The sequence below is a fragment of the Ambystoma mexicanum genome, chromosome 4p (genome assembly GCF_040938575.1).
Source record: "Ambystoma mexicanum isolate Mex_15411 chromosome 4p, UKY_AmexF1_1, whole genome shotgun sequence".
Lineage (NCBI taxonomy): Eukaryota > Metazoa > Chordata > Amphibia > Caudata > Ambystomatidae > Ambystoma > Ambystoma mexicanum.
This window is the reverse complement of record NC_090927.1, coordinates 286,401,863-286,423,505: the sequence shown is the minus strand read 5'-3', so window position 1 is coordinate 286,423,505 and position 21,643 is coordinate 286,401,863. Positions and strand designations below refer to the sequence as shown.

General features: G+C 47.2%; 1 protein-coding gene across 4 annotated transcripts in view; it reads right to left on the bottom strand.

Moving 5' to 3' along the window:
* The window catches only part of CD2AP (CD2 associated protein), a 1,227,366-nt gene that overhangs the window by 24,285 nt on the left and 1,181,438 nt on the right, over positions 1 to 21,643 (bottom strand). For all 4 annotated transcript variants that reach the window (XM_069605837.1, XM_069605839.1, XM_069605840.1 and 1 more), the window contains one exon: positions 15,257 to 15,320. In XM_069605837.1, the coding sequence (XP_069461938.1) occupies positions 15,257 to 15,320 (64 nt within the window). The remainder of the gene's footprint in view (positions 1 to 15,256; positions 15,321 to 21,643) is intronic.

Genomic DNA, 21,643 nt, shown 5'->3' with positions numbered 1-21,643 from the left:
GTCCTGAGGTCGCCTCCACTGGTGTGGCCTCCACAGGCCGAGCCAGGACCGCGGCGACATCCTCAATCGAGGCCTTAGCAGGGTGAATTAAGGCCATCGTCACCTTCTGGACGCCTGGGGCCTTCACCTTGGGGGGAGGGTCCGAGCCTCGCTTCCCCTCTGCCGGAATCTTCGAGATCGACCGGGGCCTCTCCAGAAGCTTCGCCGGGTTCTCGGACTTCCTCTTACCCGAGCCAGGGCGTTGGCTCGTGGTTGATGGCGCCGGGGAGGATGCGCCCTGCCAGGCAGCCAAGGAGCCCGACCATTCGGCGCTCCCGGTGCCCGCAGACTCGTGGTGCTTAGCCTTTTGTTGGGCCCCCGTCGCCGGGGCACCCTCACAGGACTTAGAAGACCGCTCTGACTTCTTTTTCTTCTTCTCGCCTGACAGGCTCTTCCCTTCCTGCCAGTTGGCGAGACGGAGGTGGCGATCCTTCATGGTCCGCTCCGACATGTTCCCACAAAACACAGTCCTTCTCTGTGTGCGTCTTGTCCTCATGGAGACAGTAGAGGCATAACGAATGCTCGTCCTCCTTGAAAACATTCTGAAGCTGGCATCCAGGGCAGGTCCTGAACAGCTTCCCGAGCGTCTAGCTTCCTTTCTCCTGTGCCTGCGACAGGGCCTGTTTCCTCAGACCCTTGAGAGAGTGGCACTCTCTCTGTCCCTTACAGAAGTCCGCACAGGAGGGTCCCCCTTCGGCCAACAGGAATTGAAGGTCGGGGTGGACCTCCGGGTTGAGAACCTCTCCCGCAGGAGGGTCTTCAGCCTCTTCTCCTGTAACGCTCACCTGATTCCCACGGAGGCGCGGGTCTTGGCAGGAAGGCGTCTGTGACTCGAAAAGTGATGTGCAGGACTCGATTGGCTTCTGGGGGGTCGAACCTCTTCGCACTGTGTGTCGAACTCGAAGGGTGAGGTTTCTGCAGGTGAAAGAATATGGGGATTAAAGGTCTGGGTTGTTGAATGTCCCTATCTCTCTCTCTTCCCAGCTTGTCTGTAGAGCCCCCCTCCCAGGTCAACGTGCTCACCTTAGATAGGTGAATGCTGGGCTCTCCATCTGCGTCTAGTGCAGGGTGCCGTTGGCAGTTCCTTCACTGGTGAAACATTGGCCTCTTGACTTCAGAGGATGGTTACCGTCGTTGTCTGCACGACTGGTAAGTTTCTGGACACCTTTTGTCTTTATAGTCTTTTAATGCGTGGCAGTGAAGCTCCTGGAAATTCGTAAGTATGGCAAGCGCTCTAACTGTCTCTTTCCTTGCAGATTAGTTAGTGTTGAAGAGGCGCCGGAGTATTCGCAGGCGTTTGATTGCGACGAGCGTGATGGGCGTGAGTAAGTACCTGCTTAATGTCTCTTTCTTTGTCTTTGCAGGCGACGATGCAGAATGAAGAAATCCGGAATTCGCCGCGTGCCGGTAAGTGTAACAATGCTGTTGTCTTTGCAGATGACGATGCAGCGTGAAGAATCCGGAATGCACAGCGTGCCGGTAAGTATAATTATGCTGTTGATCTTTGCAGGCGAAGGTGCAGCGTGAGACACGGCCGCTGCCGATGGATCAGGTGAGTAAGCACTGCGTGTAAAGTTCGTCTTGCTAACCTGTTGTTTCTGGTCGTTTGCAGGTGCTGATGTTGATCGGGTACAGGAATGGTAAGTATAATTCTTGCAGGTTCAGGATCAAAAGAAGAAAGGCTGGAACAGACTCAGTGAGCGTTCTGCTGCAGATGCAGAATAACGCGAAGCACGTTTCATCAATCGGGTGTGGTTTAAATAGCCTTGGAGTGATGAGGCGTCTTCTTCCACGGCCCCGCCTAGGTAAGAAAAGAGTTCCTGCTTCCAGAAGAGTTCCAGTGCTGTATCCAGGGAGTGGAGCTGCCCCACCCAGGTAAGAAAGTAGTCCCTGTTCACCGAGGGCTTCTAAGAGGCTGGTAAGTAAGCAGCATGGTCTGCCGCAGGTAGGTCCACCCAAGCACCTTCACTCCAATGATGAGCCCGGCGCTTCCAGTGCCGGGACCGATGCTTCTGATGAGCCTGGTGCCACTGGCGCCAGGACAAGGTCCAAAAGGTCCCTGTGGGGACCGGCTGGTGCCTTGGATTAGGGTTAGGGGCCTGCTTCCAAGGACGTTGGGTTGATCCTGGCTCCTTGGAAGCAGTGATCATGACAGTACCCCCCCTCAAGGCCCCTCCTAAGTGTGTCTTCTCCGGGGGTTTTGGCTTGTCGGGGTGATTCAGATGGAATCTCTTGACCAGACGAGGTGCGTGGACATGTTCTGAGGGTTCCCAAGACCTTTCCTGGGGACCGTATCCTTTCCAATCAACCAGATAGTATAATTTAGATATGGAGATTTTGGAGTCTAGGATGTTCTTTACTTCTAATTCGAGTTCTCCGTCTACCAAAACGGGTTCTGGGAGTTCAGTCAATCGGGTTTCTGGTTGTACTGGTTTTAATAAGGAGACATGGAATACTGGATGTATTTTCATATGCGTAGGTAATTCCAATTTGACTGCCACCGGATTAATTATGGCAGATATGAGGTAGGGTCCAAGGTATCTCGGAATGAAGGTGCGGGGTCCTTTTAAAGGCAGGTGCTTAGTGGATAACCAGACCTGATCTCCTACAGCGTAGTGAGGGGCCTCTTTACGGTGCCGATCGGCTGCCTTTTTGAATTGAGCTTTAGCTCTTTGCAGATGGGCAGTGGCTTCCTTAAAAGCACAGGTGATCTCCGAATGCAAGTGATCCACAGCAGGTGCTTCAATTTCTTGGGGAGAATCGAGGTTGGAGGTTCTAGGATGGTGTCCGTATAATAGGAAAAAATGAGTCTTCCCGGTTCCAGAATGAGTCGAATTGTTGTAAGCGTATTCAGCGATCCAAAGAATGTCCTTCCAGGGGTCTTCTGTTTGTTGGAGCATGCAACGTAGATATTATTCTAGTGTCTGATTTGTCCTTTCGGTTTGTCCGTCAGTTTGGGGATGGTGACTGGTCGAAAGTCTTAGATCAACTTGGGCTAGACGACAGCAACTGCGCCAGAAGTGGGAGATGAATTAACTTCCCCTATCGGAGACTAAAACCGAAGGAAAACCGTGTAAGCGAACGATGTTTGTCAAGAATTCTCGGGCCAATACTGAGGCTGAAGGTAGACCCTTCAGGGGTATGAAGTGAGCCATCTTGGAGAATAGATCCACGACTACTAAGATGGTAGTATATCCCAAGCATGGAGGTAAGTCCGTGATAAAATCCATGGACAGGGTATGCCATGGACAGGGAGGGATGTCAAGTGGCTGTAATAGGCCGGCTGGTTTCTGCTTTTGACTTTTATTCTGGGCACACACACCGCAGGAGATTACAAAGTCTCTAATATCCTTTTTCCACGATGGCCACCAGAAATGTCTTTTAATCTTTTCCATGGTTTTGGTAATGCCAGGGTGCCCCTCCATTAGAGAATCGTGATAACAGGAGATTACTTGTTTTTGTAGTTTCTCACAGGGCAAGTGCAATCGTCCTCGGAAATATGGTAGGTCTTGGTCTACTGAGAATTCTTTTCCCTTTAATTGCCAGTCCTGCAAATCGGCCGGAGTTAGGAGTGATTTAACCGTGGTCTTGATGTCTTCAAAAGATTGAGTGCTGACCAAACCCAAAATCCTTTGTTCTGGGATTATGGGTATTGGATCTGGATTGATCAAATGTTCATCTACTCCCATCCGGGAGAGGGCATCCGCTTTTCCGTTCTTACTGCCTGGTCGATAAGTAATTATAAAGTCAAATTCTGCTAGAAACAGAGCCCAGCGAAGGTGTCTGGAAGACTGAGCTTTGGCTGTCTTTAGATATTGTAAATTGCGGTGGTCAGTCATTACGGTTACTGTGTGTCTGGCTCCTAGAAGATAATGCCACCAGGCTTTAAAGGCCGATCTGATTGCCAAAAGTTCCTTGTCTGTAATTGAATAGTTGATCTCGGGAGGCGAAAACTTGCGGGACCAAAAGGCAACAGGATGTAGTTGGTTTGTGACCGGATCTCTTTGTGATAACACTGCCCCCATAGCAAGACTAGAACCATCCGTTTCCATGATGTAAGGAAGTTCTGGGCGAGGATGTTTTAAAACGGGTGCAGAAATGAATTTAGCTTTTAAGTCTTGAAAAGCTTGTTCTGCTTCAGAAGACCACTCAAAACGTTTGTTCTTTTTCAACAGAGCGGTGATGGGCTGGACTATCCGAGAAAATTCAGGAATGAATCTGCGGTAAAAGTTAGCGAATCCTAACATGCTTTGAACTCCTTTTACAGAGGTTGGTGATGGCCACTTGATAATTGCATCAACTTTCTTTGAATCCATATGGACTCCGTTAGGTGACAATATGAATCCCAGGAACTCGACTTCCGTTACGTTGAAAACGCATTTCTCAAGCTTAGCAAAAATATTATGTTGACGCAATCTCTCGAGAACCTTTTTAACGTGTCTCTGATGTTCTTCTTCAGATGATGAATAGACGAGGATGTCGTCAATGTAGACAACAACATACACGTCTATGAGTTCTCCAAGGACATTGTTCATAAAATATTGGAAAGCAGCAGGAGCATTACACAGTCCAAAGGGCATCACTTGATATTCGAATAGCCCGTACTTGGTGCGGAAGGCCGTTTTCCATTCATCGCCCTCTTTTATCCGTACCAAGTGGTAGGCTCCTCTGAGATCCAGCGTTGTGTATATACATGCATCCTTGACTTGGTCCAGGAGTTCAGGGATCAAAGGTAACGGGTATCTGTTTTTAACAGTGATCTGATTCAGGGCGCGATAATCTATGCAAGTCCTAAGGTCTCCTTCCTTTTTCGGAACGAAGAACAAAGCCGATGAAGCTGGAGATTTTGAAGGACGGATAAACCCGTTAGCTAGGTATTGGTCCAGGTACTGTCTGAGGTGAAGGTTCTCTGGCTCGGTGAGGGCATAGATCCTGCTGCAAGGAGGAGTTGTTCCAGGTATCAGATCTATTTGACAGTCGTAAGACCTATGAGGAGGCAGGGTGTTAGCTTGATCCTTCCGGAAGACGTCTTGGAATTCCTGGTATTCGGGAGGTAATTTGGGAACCTCCTCAGAAGAGATCGCCGCCAGTGAAACATCAGGCCGAGGATAACAAGTGGTAAAACACTCTGGAAACTGAACCGTCTTTGCTCGCCAATCGATCTGAGGATTGTGCTTCTCTAACCAAGGGATTCCCAGAATGATCTGGAACTGAGGGGCCTTGATTACATCGAACACGATTCTCTCCCGGTGTCCATCTTGACTCACTAGCGTCACTTCTTGGGTGGCATGCGTTACTGGTCCGGAGGCCATCTCCGTGCCATCCACAGTAGTGATGACGTCTTTTACTGCCTTAGGGACAAGGGGTAGATTCATCCTTGATACCATTTCACGGTCCACATAGTTACCGATTGCTCCGCTGTCAATGTAAGCTTCAATTGCATGCAAACGATCCGGACGTTCAGGACTAATGAGGACCATGGGTATCACGAAATGCGAGGTCACGGGACAGATCTTAACGCTCGGCAAGAGGACCTCTACTCTTGTCGGGCGAGGTCGTTTCCCTGCTCAGAATTTGTGGTACAGGTATCCGCGGCTCCTACAGTCTTCTTAGCTGGTTTCACTGGACAGTCCCGAAGAAAGTGTCCTGAGTTTCCGTAATAGAGGCATAATTGCAGCTGCCTTCTTCTTTCCCACTCTTTCTGGGTTAAAGGTCCTTTCATGCCCCCTATTTGCATGGGTTACACAGTGTCAGCTCCCTTATTCGAGGTCTGTGGTTTAGAAAACACTTGGGTATCAAATCTGGAACGATCTGCCTTCCTGTTCTGTAGTCTATGGCCCAATTGGACAACTAAGTCAATATAGTCAGAACATTCTTGTGGCGGATTCACAACTTGCGCTAGCACATCCTTGAGCTCTCTACGCAGGCCTCTGTAGAAAAGCGTTACTCTCTTGTCCTCGGGCCATTGTGTTTCCACTATGAGTCTATTGAAAGAGGCTATATAAGTCAAGAGGTCTTGATTACCCTGTCGTAATGAGAGAAGTTCATTGTCCAAGGGATGCCCTTGTGTATGTCTTGCGAACAGTTTCTCCATGCTGGACTGGAAGGCCTGAAAATCATGTAAAACCGGATCATTCTGGGTGACTAAAGGGATCGACCAATCTGCAGCGCTGCCACTGAGATAAGAAAGCACGAAAGCCACCTTGGCCTGGTCTGTTGGGAATGCAGCTGGTCGACATAAGAAGTGCAGGCGGCACTGGTTGATGAACACTGCGAATTTCTTTGGATCACCAGAAAAGCGTTCGGGCGGAGCCAAGGGCACATTACCGGGCAGATTGATTTGCACTGGATTTGAAGCTGATGCAGAAGGATAACTCCCTCCTGGAACGGGCAAAGGGGTCTGTCCTGCCTGCGTTTGTAACAACTGCCTAGCAAGGTCCTCTGTTTGCTCCTTGGAAATTATCAGTTCTCTTCTTAGAGAGTTCGTTTCCTGACGAGCTGCATGTACTTCTGCTCTTGATTCCCCAAGCAACTGGGCTAGTTGATCAGTGTCTGAGGTTTCCATTGCGCCTGGGTAGGAGTTTTGTGGTGGGCTTCGCGTTCTGTAACGCTCACCTGATTCCCACGGAGGCGCGGGTCTTGGCAGGAAGGTGTCTGTGACTCAAAAAGTGATGTGCAGGACTCGATTGGCTTCTGGGGGTCGAACCTCTTTGCACTGTGTGTCGAACTCGAAGGGTGAGGTTTCTGCAGGTGAAAGAATATGGGGATTAAAGGTCTGGGTTGTTGAATGTCCCTATCTCTCTCTCTTCCCAGCTTGTCTGTAGAGCCCCCCTCCTAGGTCAACGTGCTCACCTTAGATAGGTGAATGCTGGGCTCTCCATCTGCGTCTAGTGCAGGGTGCTGTTGCCAGTTCCTTCACTGGTGAAACATTGGTCTCTTGACTTCAGAGGATGGTTACCGTCGTTGTCTGCACGACTGGTAAGTTTCTGGACACCTTTTGTCTTTATAGTCTTTTAATGCGTGGCAGTGAAGCGCCTGGAAATTCGTAAGTATGGCAAGCGCTCTAACTGTCTCTTTCCTTGCAGATTAGTTAGTGTTGAAGAGGCGCCGGAGTATTCGCAGGCGTTTGATTGCGACAAGCGTGATGGGCGTGAGTAAGTACCTGCTTAATGTCTCTTTCTTTGTCTTTGCAGGCGACGATGCAGAATGAAGAAATACGGAATTCGCCGCGTGCCGGTAAGCGTAACAATGCTGTTGTCTTTGCAGATGACGATGCAGCGTGAAGAATCCGGAATGCACAGCGTGCCAGTAAGTATAATTATGCTGTTGATGTTTGCAGGCGAAGGTGCAGCGTGAGACACGGCCGCTGCCGATGGATCAGGTGAGTAAGCACTGCGTGTAAAGTTCGTCTTGCTAACCCGTTGTTTCTGGTATTTTGCAGGTGCTGATGTTGATCGGGTACAGGAATGGTAAGTATAATTCTTGCAGGTTCAGGATCAAAAGAAGAAAGGCTGGAACAGACTCGGTGAGCGTTCTGCTGCAGATGCAGAATAACGCGAAGCACGTTTCATCAATCGGGTGTGGTTTAAATAGCCTTGGAGTGATGAGGCGTCTTCTTCCACGGCCCCGCCTAGGTAAGAAAAGAGTTCCTGCTTCCAGAAGAGTTCCAGTGCTGTATCCAGGGAGTGGAGCTGCCCCACCCAGGTAAGAAAGTAGTCCCTGTTCACCGAGGGCTTCTAAGAGGCTGGTAAGTAAGCAGCATGGTCTGCCGCAGGTAAGTCCACCCAAGCACATTTCACTCCAATGATGAGCCCGGCGCTTCCAGTGACTGGACCGATGCTTCTGATGAGCCTGGTGCCACCGGCGCCAGGACAAGGTCCAAAAGGTCCCTGTGGGGACCGGCTGGTGCCTTGGATTAGGGTTAGGTGCCTGCTTCCAAGGACGTTGGGCTGATCCTGGCTCCTTGGAAGCAGTGATCATGACATCTCCCTCAGGAGTGGAGTTTGGGTTTTCCCCTGCACCCAGCCCGTCCGGAGCATGGATCCCAATGGGTGCTGTAGGAACAGCAGAAAAAGCAGGAGCCCCCTTCACAGAGGTGGCCTTCTGGTTCTTCTGTCTTCTCGCTTTGGCTTGGGTACCTGACACACAGCCAGACCCGGTGTTACCTGCAACCTAGTGACTGCAGCAGCTGTCATGGGTAGACCATCCGAGATCAACCTCAACTCTGCTAGATCATTTCCTAACAGAATGTTAGCAGGGACATTATCCTGAACCAGGACAGGAAGCTTTGCTGTCTTGTCTCCAATCATGAGTGTGACTAAGGCTACAGGCGATAATTTGGGAGGCCCACCAGCTAACTTGGTGGTTCACAGAGTAGCACCTACATAGACCTCTGGCTTGAGCCGGGTCCAGTCCACCACTGTCATGCTTGCCCCAGTGTCTCTCAAACAAGTACGAGGCTGGCCATTCAAGAGGACACTTCTCAAAAACCTACGGTGTTCTGTGGGATTGTCGCCAGTACTTCTGCGTACTGGTCCCAGGCCCCAAGGGACACTAGGGAAATTTCTACAGGAGACCGAATGTGATCCCTGTAGAGGAGGGGAGGACAGTGGCCTCCACCTCAGGAATGGGGCAAGGGTAGCTCAGGCTGACAGCTTGGACTCCAAGTGCCTTAACTTTACACTTGGAGTCACCCTTCTTGTGATCCAGAGCCCCACATTCCCAACAAGTGCCAGGAGTGCGGGGTACGGTACTGGAACCACTGGGAGCCTGCTTTGCAGTAGGTGGACCACTACTCTTATTCCCGCCCACAGATGACTTATCCCCGCTAGATTTTTGGGTCATAGGAGAGGAAGGTTTTGTTTTACCAGATGGTGATTGCTTTTGGGACTCCTCAGCTTTCCAAGAGGTCCCCTTTTCTTTGTCCTTCCCACTGGAGTTCTTAGGGGACACCTGGTGGGAGACCCACTTGTCAGCCAGCCTGACAGCTTAAAGGGATCCAAAATGTTCTGGTCAGCAACATACTGACGCAGCTCTGGCGAACAGGCTTCAGAAAAATGCTCAAAAAACAAACAGTGGGACAATTCAACAAAGGTTTTCACCTTGTATCCATCAATCCTCCCCATCATGTTCATTTGTGCAGCACTCACCTAGTAAACCCAAGACACATTATCTCTTTCTTAAAATCCCTGAACCTATTAAGGTATCGGGTAGCTGTCTTGCCAAACTTGGCAATCAAAGCAGACTTCATGCACTCATACTGACCCCTTTCTTCCACACTCCGTTTCAGAATGCAGTCATATCCAGTCTGAGGCACTCTGCTTAACAAACACTTAGCCCAATCTCTCTCATCAACATCATGAATTGCACAAGCCATCTCAAACGCTTCACTCCATTGGAGGGTATCAGAACCCTCCACAAACACACCAACCAAATCTTTCATAAACTTGGTGGCTGGGGACCTGAAACTCTCAACTGGTTTAGCTGAAGTCTCCACTCTACCTGGATTCTCTGGTGCTCAGTGTTCCTATCTTTGAGCGCTACTTGTTGTGCCAACTCCTCCTTCTTTAACTCAGCTTCTGTTTCCAACTTTTTGTATTGAAAGGCTAACTGTTCCTGTTGTAGCTCCAATTTTAAAAGTTCAATCTTCAGGGCTTCCCCCTGAACAGTAGTGCTGAGGTTCGGAACAGAGGCTATAAGAATGGTGGCATTCCCAGAATCAGATTCAGCAACAACCCCAGGGGCAGAGTACTCATTGGTTGCATCCCCCCCCTTCAAGAGTTTCACCATCAGTCTGGTAGTCCACCAGGGCAGCTATCGGCTCAGCCCTAGACTGATCTTCAAAGTCTAATTCCCTGGTTTCACAAGCACTCTGGAGAGCCTCCAAGCTCATCCTAGTGAATTTACCATTCACAATAGATTCCATTGTTTGTAATGCAGTTATCCTGTACACAACTAAACCTCAATTTAACAAAGTGCAGATATTTTGTAAGTGGCACGGTTATACACTGATTCTTAAAACCATAAGCATCCCACTGCTGCCACCAGTGTAAAGACTGGAGATTCTCTATTGTTGGTAGCAATGGACAAGCAATCATGGCCTAGCTTCTCAGGAGGTGATGCGGGCTGGTTCTTAAGTACAGTGTAGTCACCGAGCATCCACAAAGGAATGTCCATACACTGTATTAGTTAAAATACAGTCTTTATATAAGACTCAAGGTTATATACACAATAACTCACTTTGTGCTTGCTCGGTTAATCTACAATGGCAAATATATACAGTGGTACCACAATTATCAGATTTCATTAAAGTGCATCAACTTTACTCTGGTCAAATGTCACACAAATCAATTAATAAAGGTAACCCACAATAGACATAGGAGGGAAAGCAGTTGGTTAGAACAATTGGCAGAATACTGGCCCTGTTACCTAGACACAGTTCTGTGTGGAGATTCCCTCCCCCCCAACCTGGGCAACCTGTAAAATAAAGATACACTACAAGCCCAGACCATATATTGTTCAATTAGTCTTATTTCCTTCTACAATGTTTCTACCACCCCAATGTACCTGGAATAGCAGAGTTCGGCGACGGGTCATCGACGGATCCTTCTTAAGTGGCTCCCTTTAAAGCAGGAGCCACGGATCGTCGAGATCCCTCGAAGAAAGTGAACTCGGCATTGAGGCGGCAGCTTCAGTCCCGGCGGTGCTCGTCGACGACGGGTCGAAGACGTCCTGCAAGGAAGAGGTGTGCGGAGCACCTCGATGTCGATAGTTCAGGACCGCAAAGAGATTGTGAAGAACTGTGACCCAGCAAGGGCGTCAAGTCGTCCGGCGTCTCATGTCTTTGTATGGCAGGAAACCCACCGGCGGATGCTCCCCGGCGTGTCAACGGCCTGGCCTTCTCCAGCGGAATAAGGCGGTTGGCGGTGCGGATGAGCGCGTCCGGGAAGCAAATGTCTTAATCAATGGAGCGTGTGGCTCTGGTAGTCGATGGCACGGCGTCAAGCGGTCCCCGCCTCTGGGCAACACGGGTTCGACGGCCTCCAGCAGCTATAGCAAACCTGCAAACCCTGGTCGATGACAGTGGATGGAATGTCTGGTGCTTATCTTCGTTCTCCTCAGTGGTCCCCGTCTCCAGTCGGCAGCCTGTCGAAGGTCTAACTTCCAGGGAGCTTCAGTGAAGTTTAGCGGTGCTCGATGGTCCCTCGGAGCACGGGAAGAGGGCGCCTAACCAGGTCCTCTTTTGGATCAGTCTCGACGTCACGGCGGCTTTCAGACTGCGGTGAAGGTAATAGCAGTCAACCTTCTTCTTCGGGCTCGCCTTCGAGATCAAGCGTCAGTTTCAGCTTCTGAACGAATTCTAGCAGTGAGAGGGCCCCCAGATATACTGTTGATCTCCCATTCATTCTGCTGGGTCACACTCAGGCAACCAATCACTCAGAAGGGCATTCAGCAAGCCAATCAGGCATACAGTGCATTCAGACCATTCTCCTCCCTCTCAGACACTCACAAGGAATGTGTTTTGCGACAAGTACCCAGCCACTCAACACTACACACTGCATTCATACCAGTTTCGGGCAGGGCTGTCTCAGTCATCGTGTTTCATACTAGAAACCAGACAACAACACGAAGTGCATATTGGTCACACACTCCATTCACCAAGGTCCTACCCACAGGGTGTACCCACAACATACAGTCACTGGGAAGGCTAGAGCCAGCCTGGCCTGGACCTCACCACAATACCATATATGGAACTTCTACCCAACAGCCAGTTAGGGGGAAGGGGCAGAGTCAGGGCTTCCCAGGACTTTGGGAAAACAAGGTAACCGGTATTAGAAAGCAAGAGACCACAGGGGCCATCTTCTTTCCTATCAGGAATCAACTGATTCCAATGGCAGGGCCTGGGTATCCCAAAATGGAGGATACTCTGAGCACCTGTCAAATTCAGCATGCAGCTGTCACCAGCCCATACCCTGCTCTGTGGGCCACACACAGGTGCCCAAAAACATACACTAGGGGCACAGGGTTGTACTCCCACCCATGGGTGCCATAAGGGTATCCCATGGGTCTGTACATCAAACCAAAAATAGGAAGAGCTGCACTGCCAGGAGTCCCACATGGACTCCTGGGCAGAAAACAATACAGAACACAAATGAAAAAGGACTACAGGACAAGGACAGGGAGGCCCTGTCCCTCCAATGCATTTCCAGCATCACACAGCCCATTAAGGCATTTGTATATGAGGCAGGCCACTTTGAATTTGACTCGGTCTTCCACCATTAGCCACTGGAGGGATCTGCATAGGATCGAGACATGGTCCCTCTTCCTCAGGTGTCCGATCAATCTAATTGCCGCATTCAGGGACTTCTGCAGTCTGATCATCTGATTTTATGGAAACCCTGCCATCAGACTATTACAGTAGTCGAGATGCGGGTTAGTCAGTGCCCCTACCACCACTGTGTGATCTTCCATCAATAAATGGAAGAACATTCCTCAACATACGCAGTGAATGGGTACACTGCCTTCACCTTGGCCCCCACCTGAGCTTCACTGCCTAAGTTTTCCTGCCAAATGCACTCAAAGTTTTGAACTTTCTTGGAGTACTGAAGTTCCTTGCTTAAAATGAAGGGGGTGGGGGGGGGGGGCGGAATTTGGAGAATAGCTTGGAGTCTGGTAAAATCATTAAACTGAAGATTTTCACTTTGGACATTTGATGTCATATTTAGCAAGTCATTGCCTTGGATATGAAGCCTGGTGTATGTTCTGGTTTCTGGTGGGAACTAACCTTTCCTATTTGTGTACAAAGTTACTTTTGAGGTCTAAAACAGGGGATTGAGTTAAGCTGGCTGCAGATGATTACAAGCTGTGTGCAGGAGTTGAGTTCCAGCCATCTCAATCCTCTTTTTCAACACTATGGGAAACTAGCAGGGGCATATTGCGAAGCATTGTGCCTGGCCTGTCACAGAAAACATGTCCCACTGACCCACCTCCCTCTACACCATCCCCACTATGGAACCCTGAATTCACTTATTAGCACTCTTCTAGACTGAGGTGCTTGCAGAATTTCCTTAACATGTCGGACGGACATAGCAAAATAAATAACAGGCTGTGAAAACTAAGTGCCAAATTAACAAAAAATCAACAACATAAAATCAGGAAGACAACAGAGAAATAGGGCCATTCGATGACACTGTGATACCACTTTCACAATAGTGGGATAACCCTGTGCACATTATTAACATTAGGTCCAGTTTGTCCAACTGTAGAGAGGGTTAAACTGCTTTTAACAGTGATCAGCAAGTGATTTGCCAGCTCAAGGGATCTGTATTCAACCTGCTAGACACAGGTTTGAATCATAGAAGGGCAATTTCAGAACTTCATAGCTACAAGACTGTTAAATGGAGTACTCTTCGAATTAATCAATACCAACTATTAGCGTGTTGGGAGGAAATGGGCATAGAGGCATTACAATCATTTGTTCAATGTCAGTCCAGTACCATACCAACTAATGTGTCGTCTGGGAAACAGGGAAAAAAACACACTATTCCAAATTACATCTGTTGTGAAGGAATTCTGGAAGTTTATTTCTGATTGCTCTTGCATTGGAGCATCTTTAAGAGATACTGTTTACAGGGCTTTTTATGTCATGCATTTTTATAAAGCAACTGTGTGTTTATGCCAATATCATACTCTACAACAAAACATTGTACTACCACAGTTTCTATGTTGTTGTACTGAACATCTTTCTATTCTTCACTATGACGGTCTGAGAAGCCATTTATAACGCGCCTGTATACAAGTGTTTCTAAGCGTGACAAGACAAGGAAGGGTAGACCGAGGGAGGACAAAACAAAATCTTACTAGGTCTTGTGTCATTCAAGTCGTGCACATGCAAGGGGGAGGGAAGAGAAGTGCCAGGGAGTGGAGAAGGGTGTAAGAGTGCAGGGGCAAGACACAGTAAGTGCTGCCAGTGTGGTAGCGCAAGTAAGTGCAGAAAGGTAGGGGACTGTAGGGTTACAGATCCAGTCCCTAAATCGGTGGGAAGCCCGGAGGCACTGCAAGGGGCTACTTACTGGTCATGCAAGAGCCTGGTGCCCGTGAGGTTCAGAGGGTGGCCAGGTAACCCGTTAGTGCAGCAGACGGGAGCATCAGCAGGGGAAATGCGGACTAATGCCAACTAGCGGACCATGCAAAATAGCTGCTCATAATTTTGTATGGAAACGCTGTAGCGTCATAACATTTTTAGCTTTTTAGATTGCATTTGAACATTTTCTGTGCCCCACTTGCGCAGACAGCAACTCAAACTTTTGTAATAAAAAAGGCATGTTTAATGTGCTTTCAATTTATTACTGACTACAGACCTTGAACAAAGAGCACATGATAAATGTACTCTCAGCCTTAGCCATTGACCGCGCCCACTGGATGCAGTTTACTGATATCTTTCTGTAATGTTCTCCATTGGTAAGACTTCACTATTTATGCCAATGGAAAAGCTGTAAGCCCCTTCACATAAGAATGGCAAGGGGGAAAAGGAAGCACTGAGAAGAATAAGAATGACAGAGGACAAAGGAAGCACCGAGGAGAAAAAAGAAAATTGGAGCGGTTGGACTGGTCACTTAAAGAATGAAGACCGTCCACTTCTTCGATAGTAACTCCCACACAGATTACCAAACGTTCATATATGCTAGTCTCGGGAGGATAGCTCAGGGGCAACGTGCTCGCCTTGGAATCAAGACGACACAGAACACCACAGGTTCAATCCCGGGTCCGCGCTTAGAAACCTCTGGGTATTAAGTGCGTTATAAATAACCTATCATATCATATATACTCACCCTATACCCATTATCATTGAAAACAAATAAATGTTCTTACATTTTTATTCTTGCTTGGTTGTGAAAGACTGTACCCACCCACCCCCAATAGCTAAACCGCTACTAGCTTGAAAATGCTTTCCCCACCACATGTCTCAGTTATCCCTTTCACTGTGAACAATGTGCTCTAGGGATTGTGCCTTTATCACTTACATGTCTGTGTTTACATTTTGACCATCTTGTCCTGTTTTGGGGTCACAATGCTCCAGACTATCCCGCTGGGTATCCTGCTCTCTAAATCTGTCTGCGGATTGCAATAGGGCTTGGTAAACAGGTTGTGGTTTGTTTTTCCCCCACTTAATGCCTATTTATCCGGCAAGGAACTTAAAGAACATTCTTGAATTTACCTCCAAAATGCTTCTCATGATCTTTTCTTCCTCCAAATCTCTCTTTATTTTTTCCAGTTCTTTCCTAAAAAAAAAAAAGAAAAGAAAAGTCACTAATCAATGGGAATAAGGCACGTGAACAGTAGAATAGAAAGAGGAACTAACAGACACCTAACTGGCAACATTAATCAGACTTAAAATAAGCTACTAGATTAGGACGACCCTTGAGCCTTAATTGTATAAAAACAAAAAAAAAAATGGATCCTCCATCCACTCAACAGAAATGACACATGAGCATGACAACCGTAGCGGCCAGATTGAGGGACGAAATAAATGGCATTACACAAATAACAGTCATACATTCAAACATTGCTACTCCCTAATACCTTTAGTAAGCCAGCAATTTAGGGAGCCTTCGAGACAGACTGTTAGAACCAAACCTAATGCTTTCTTAATCCACAATCAATTAAAAACCATGGTTAAGGCAAGGCCCAAAACAAACACTTTTACTTCCAAATATCAAAATGAGCACACGTTAGCCATTTTGGAATTGGGCACACTAGGGAGAAACTTGCACCCCAAAACATAAGACATATTCAGCAAATTCAACTCAAGAAGCCGTCTTACAACAACAATCTAATCACAGTGGAAACATAGAATGACACTAGTAATTGAATTTAGTTTCCACCATATCCATTTCTAATACCAAGCACCCTCAGTCTTAATCACTTTTTCTCACATTAATCCATACTTAAAGTTACCAAGCATGATTTGACCTACCGATTGAGATTTTTAGCTCGATCGTGGACCGGCACACTTCAGTATACAGAGAATGGATCTCTGATGCTTGACTACACATAGCTGTCCTAATTTAAAAATGATAGACTGAGTTTGAGATGGGAGCTACTGAAATGCTGCTTCCAGCCTAGAAGAGCCTGCTTAGCTTGAAACCAACAGTTACCAGCAGCTACTTTTGGCTCCCCACACCAACTGGTGTCTTACTAGCATACAGATGTGACATACATGTGCAACATTAACTTTGAGCATTTGAGAACATCAATGAAGAAGAATTATGGCATAACAAATACACACTTAAACGTAATGGAGCATACAAAATGTGCAACATGTTAAAGTTTGCCTCTTTTTTAGAAGATTCGATTTGCAGTGCGCTGTGTACTCGCTCCTGGTTCCCCAGCAGAAGCTCCTGCCCACTTAGTGATGACAGAAACTCAGGAGCTGGCAGCGTCGCGCACAGACGGATGTGGAGAAACCAGCGAGTTTGCCTATATTAGGAAACCCCGGAATGCTCCATAAGCGAACGCCAACCTCTAATGATATTTTTGAATGCCAATCTATAACGAAAGAGTGCTATCTGAGAAAAATAATTACTTTAAAGGAAAGATGGGTTGCATACATTATTGCCAGAGTGAAAGGGAGATAAAATTCCGAATTGCCAAAGTCAAGAGGGGGCACCATTTAAGAAAGCCCAGAACAACAATTACCAGAGTAAAGAGGGGCAATACTTGGGCAAATACATAGCCCGCATTGGCAGCATAATCCGAAATGATGTTGCAGATAAATGATCACCAATTTTCATAAAGTGAGGAAAACGCAATAGATAGGCCACCCACCAACAAGCATTGCCTAAGCCAAAGACAGGCAAGAGTGATAAAGGAACATTCTAAGCAGTTGTAGAGTGGCAGGAGAGTAATCATTGTAAGAAGTATCAGGGAGGAGAGATACATAGCCCACATTGTCTGGGGCAAACAAAGCAATGTAATAAGCAGCACCAATGCATATTGTGACTTTTCAAAAGGAAATGTGTGTTTTAAGTGTTGGTGAAAGGCAAAGACCTAAATAAAGTTGTGAAGACAAGCAAACCACAAAGTACTGAAGTAGTTTCAGGAGTTTTTGTCCTGCCAGGGGAGTACACTAGGAAAGGGAATACTAGTGGTAGTCCTGACAGGTTAGTGAACCAGAAAGAGGACATTGAAGTATTGCATTGTAGTTGAAGGCTGGAAAATGGCAATGCCACTATTGTGCTTGATGATTCATGGAAAAACCATCCTGACAAATACATTGTTGCAAAATAAGAAGTGTAGAATTGTTTATGTTCTAAGAAGGAGTATCTTTACAAGTGTTGATTAATTGTTTGAAGGTCAAGACTTTTCTTTTCAATGTGTGGAAACTTGTCAAGTACAGAGAAATACTTTTTGGTTAAAGATGAACTTTATGGAGAACCTTGATTGGAAATTCAGCTTTTGAACCTGGGGAAGGGGATTCTAACCCAGGGGACAAGGATACAAAGACATAAGATTTATGTTGAACTTATTTCTGTTAAACTTGCATTGCAATATTGCACCTTTATAATGTATATGAATGTTAAGTGTGAGGGTCAGATTCCCTTTGTTAGAGTGTTTTCCTTTAATCTTGGGTTGATTGGCATGGACATCCTCTTTAGGTTGGCGGCAGTGAGGAGTTTATCACAAAATGACTATTTGCGAAATTCCTTTACCAAGTAGTTTGCCTCACATTTCTGACCCCTCACAGCGGTAAGGGCGCTTCCCCTGCTTACGCTCCCTAAGATCGCTCTTTCTCTGCTTCACCTCTCTCGGTCTTGTGGTGCTCTCTTCATTTTACTAGTCACAGTTTTATGGAGGTCTCCCATTAAAGAGAGAGAGAGAGAGATCCTCTTTTTTGATTGAAAAGGTATATTTTAGTTTTGTCTTCTAACAAGTCCCTGGCTTCTATAGTGTTCTTCATATCGCACAGTCCCACTATGCCACTATGGGAAATGGCTTGGAGTTCCTCACCGGAACGGGAGTCCTTGTCCCCTAAGGGGGAGTCTCTCCCAATGAGGTCCTACTTAGCATGCTCACCTCCCTAACCTCAAAGGGGGAAGCTCCCCCTTGGGGAGATGAGACACATTCCCTCTATTCATCACAACACATATTGGGACCCTACTTATGTTAGGTCTTCTCTTTCCTTTTCTCAGACCAGTAAAACATTTCTGATCAGAGAAGAATAAAATATTGATTCAAAAGTCCCTGGATCAAAGGGAGAGGACCTTTGTTCCTTGGTAAGATCACAGTCCATCGAAGGAACGGAGGTGGGCGTCTGCCACACATCCATAACTGGGGCAGCCACAGTAGGGTTTTAGTCAAGCAGGGTTTCCTTCGGAAGGGCCTCTCCCAAAATATTTGTCTGTTCAAAGTGGACTACTGCTCTAAAATGTGCAAACAGACCCAGATACTCCACTACCTCGGCAATAGTCTTCGGGACAGGAGCATGAGGTGTGCCAGAGACAGGGTTTTGCAAAACGTCTAGCTCAGGAGAGGCGTAAAAACCACTGGCATCCATTAAACCAGGTGCCAGATCTACAAGGTCAGCATCCTGATAATAAAATTAATCTGAAAAACCCTGCCCCTCACTGGAATCTAGGATTTCAAAACCATAAGGCATGAGACTTCCTTCCTCATTGAAATAAGACCCATCTTCAAAATAAACTCACTCCATCAAGCCAGAGCATCGTCCAGTGACGTACCAGCTGTACCTTACCTCTGATGTCATAGTGGGCACCATGGCTTCAACACCTGAAGGTGGATCTGGATGGCATTGGAGTGGAGCAATCAACAGAGGACGGGCTGGAACTGAGCCAGCAGGCATGTGGTTGCAGGCTGAGGAAGACCATGTCCTGCCTTCAACAAGCACTTTGGGACCTGCCTCCGCCAGCGGGGCCTTGGCAAAGAGAAGCACATCGAGCCTGAATCCTTCCAATGGTCTCGGTATAAAGGTATTAGTGGGGAAATGTACCCAAGTAGGTGATGAGGCCTTATCAGCATTCATGGAATGGGAGCGAGGACTGCTCCCTCATGGAATAAAGAAGTGATGCCTTGAGCCACTGGGTGAGTGCGACCACCTATTGTGTTGCTGCTTTTTGTCCCTTGCTGGACAGTCCTCCTCTCCAACTCCAAGGGATCTGACCCTGTTAAGATTGATCAGACTTTGATGGGTTCCCCTTACTTCTTGTGTGGAGGTAGGTGATGAGCTTTGTGGTACGATACCGGTGTGCCTTTGTATGCATGGAATGGCAAGATCTGCAATTCTCGGTGTCCCGATTCTCCCAAAGGCAATAAAAACATTACTTGTGAGGATCCAATTGTAGGAGAAATTGAGCAAAAGCTAGACGAATTCCAAGTAGCGTATGGAGTACACCGAAACAAGGAACCGAGGGTCATGTGGCTTGGAAGTCTGGCATCAGGATTGTGCAACAGTGCTGGTTGAATCGCTCCAGTCCTCCTTTGATCCTGCCTCACCTGGGGGCTGAAAAAGGTTTAGAAGAGAGCTGGTGCCAGAGAAAATATATCTAACTTTAGGAATCTGAGTGAGGAAGGAGTCCATTTGAGCCGCAATTTTAAGAAAGAAACCAATTCTTCTCCAGCATTGGATCTTTCATAGATTCACATGCTTGAATACAGTACAAAGGAGTAACAGCATGCATATGACCATGCTTCTTCCAAGACAACCCTCACCCAAAGGGCAGGGACTCGGGATTGTTCAGCGACACACTTGAAACCGGAAACATGCGATGAATGGCAGTAAAGGCTGCTCATATTATACAAGAATAGGCATTGCAGCATTGCTTGGTCAACTGCTGGTTCTGTTATGGAGTCCACAAAAGTTGTAATATCTGGTAAAGCGGTGAAGTGACCTCTATGTTGTGCCTTGCAGATGGTGCGGAGATAAACACGTGCATGAAACACTGGTGTTATAGCTCTGCCTTGAGTGGAGCACACTTTCGTCAACCTTACAATGGTGCAGCCCAACATCTCATGACAGAGATTAATACAGGAAACAACCCAAGGTGCCTTTTCCTTGAATAGCTTGTGCTTTGCTGGGATCACCACAAGTCACAAATGTAGTCTGATTTCCTAAATGGAGTGCAGCATTTGTATGTAGAATTTTAACATCCATTTTAGATTCAAGAAGTGGAGGGACAACTCTGCTGAATTGGACTACCTTCCAAAAGAAGTTGGTAGAGTCTCACAGAATGAATTTGGAAAAAACCTGTGACAGAATGCCATCTATAAAGGCAGAATAGTCTGACCTTTTTAATATGAAATCAGGCGGGTAAACCAGTCTCTGGAAGTGAGGTATGCTCATGAGAACCCAAATTTGATAATGCTCCATGTCAAAAAGCATACTGCAAACATGCAGCTCTACTGAGATGGTGTACTGACACCTCAGTAGCTGCTTTGTAGTTTGGCAACATACAAAGTGACTTCAGCATTTCCGCCGACATTTGAAGCAACCCAAAGTCCCAGGAGTGCCATGCATTCAACCTTCAGTAGCTTGGGTACAAAACCCTACAATTGGGTGCTCTCAGAGCCTGACGGCAGATTAAACTCTAAATATAAGCCACGTCTGCTTTTGACATGGTGGTCTCTTGGAATCTACAATTATACAGGGCAAAAGCTATTGAAGTCATTGTCCGGTTGGCTGCTAGGGACACATTCACTGGCAAGGCCTTATGTCCATCAGCATCTAGGACTGGGTTTCATCCAAAAACACCAATTTGGGCCCAGCCCAGGAAACACGCATTTGAGATCTCTGGGCAGTGTGATGAATCACATGAATTCGACCCTTCTCCCCAAGGGGGAACCCCTTGTGAGGCTACGGAGGTGAGCCGGTTCTGCAACACCCTTCCTAAGCAAGGACTCCCTTTCCTGTGAGGAACTCCCTAAAGATCCTCCTAATATTATCTCATCAGCCATATCCTATAAGGGCTCGTACGAAGAACCAGTATGTATTACTGTAAACAAGAACATTTTAATATCCCTTTAAATGAAGAGATGTATTAAACTGAGACGAGGATGAGGAGGAGGATGATGAATAAAAGAGAAAAGGTCCAAACAGAGGCGAGGGAGCGATATATTTTGTTGCAGAATCTGGCTCGAATTGTAGGACTTCTGGCAGCATCGATACAAGCGATTTTTCCGGGGCCGCTGCACTACAGAGCGCTGCAGCGACTGAAGATCAAACATCTGCAAGGGGGAGTGAGATATCAATAGCTAGTTCCCCTGGACGAGGAAGGGAGTGTAGTTACAGTGGTGACTTCAGAATATGGAAGCCTGGAATGGCAGAGCCATCTTCGGGGACGTACCTGAGATGGTCATAGAGTCAGACGCAAGCAAGGGAGGTTGGTGCGCCAGGTGTGTGTGATGCTGGAAATGCATCGGAGGGACAGGGCCTCCGTATCCTTGTCCTTTACTGCTTTTCATCGTGTGTTCTGTCGTGTTTTCCGCGCAGGAGTTCATGTGGGACTCCTGGCAGTGCAGCACTCTTTCTTTTGGTTTGGTGAACGGACCCGTGGGATACCCTTATGGCACCTGTTAGGGAGAATTCTCT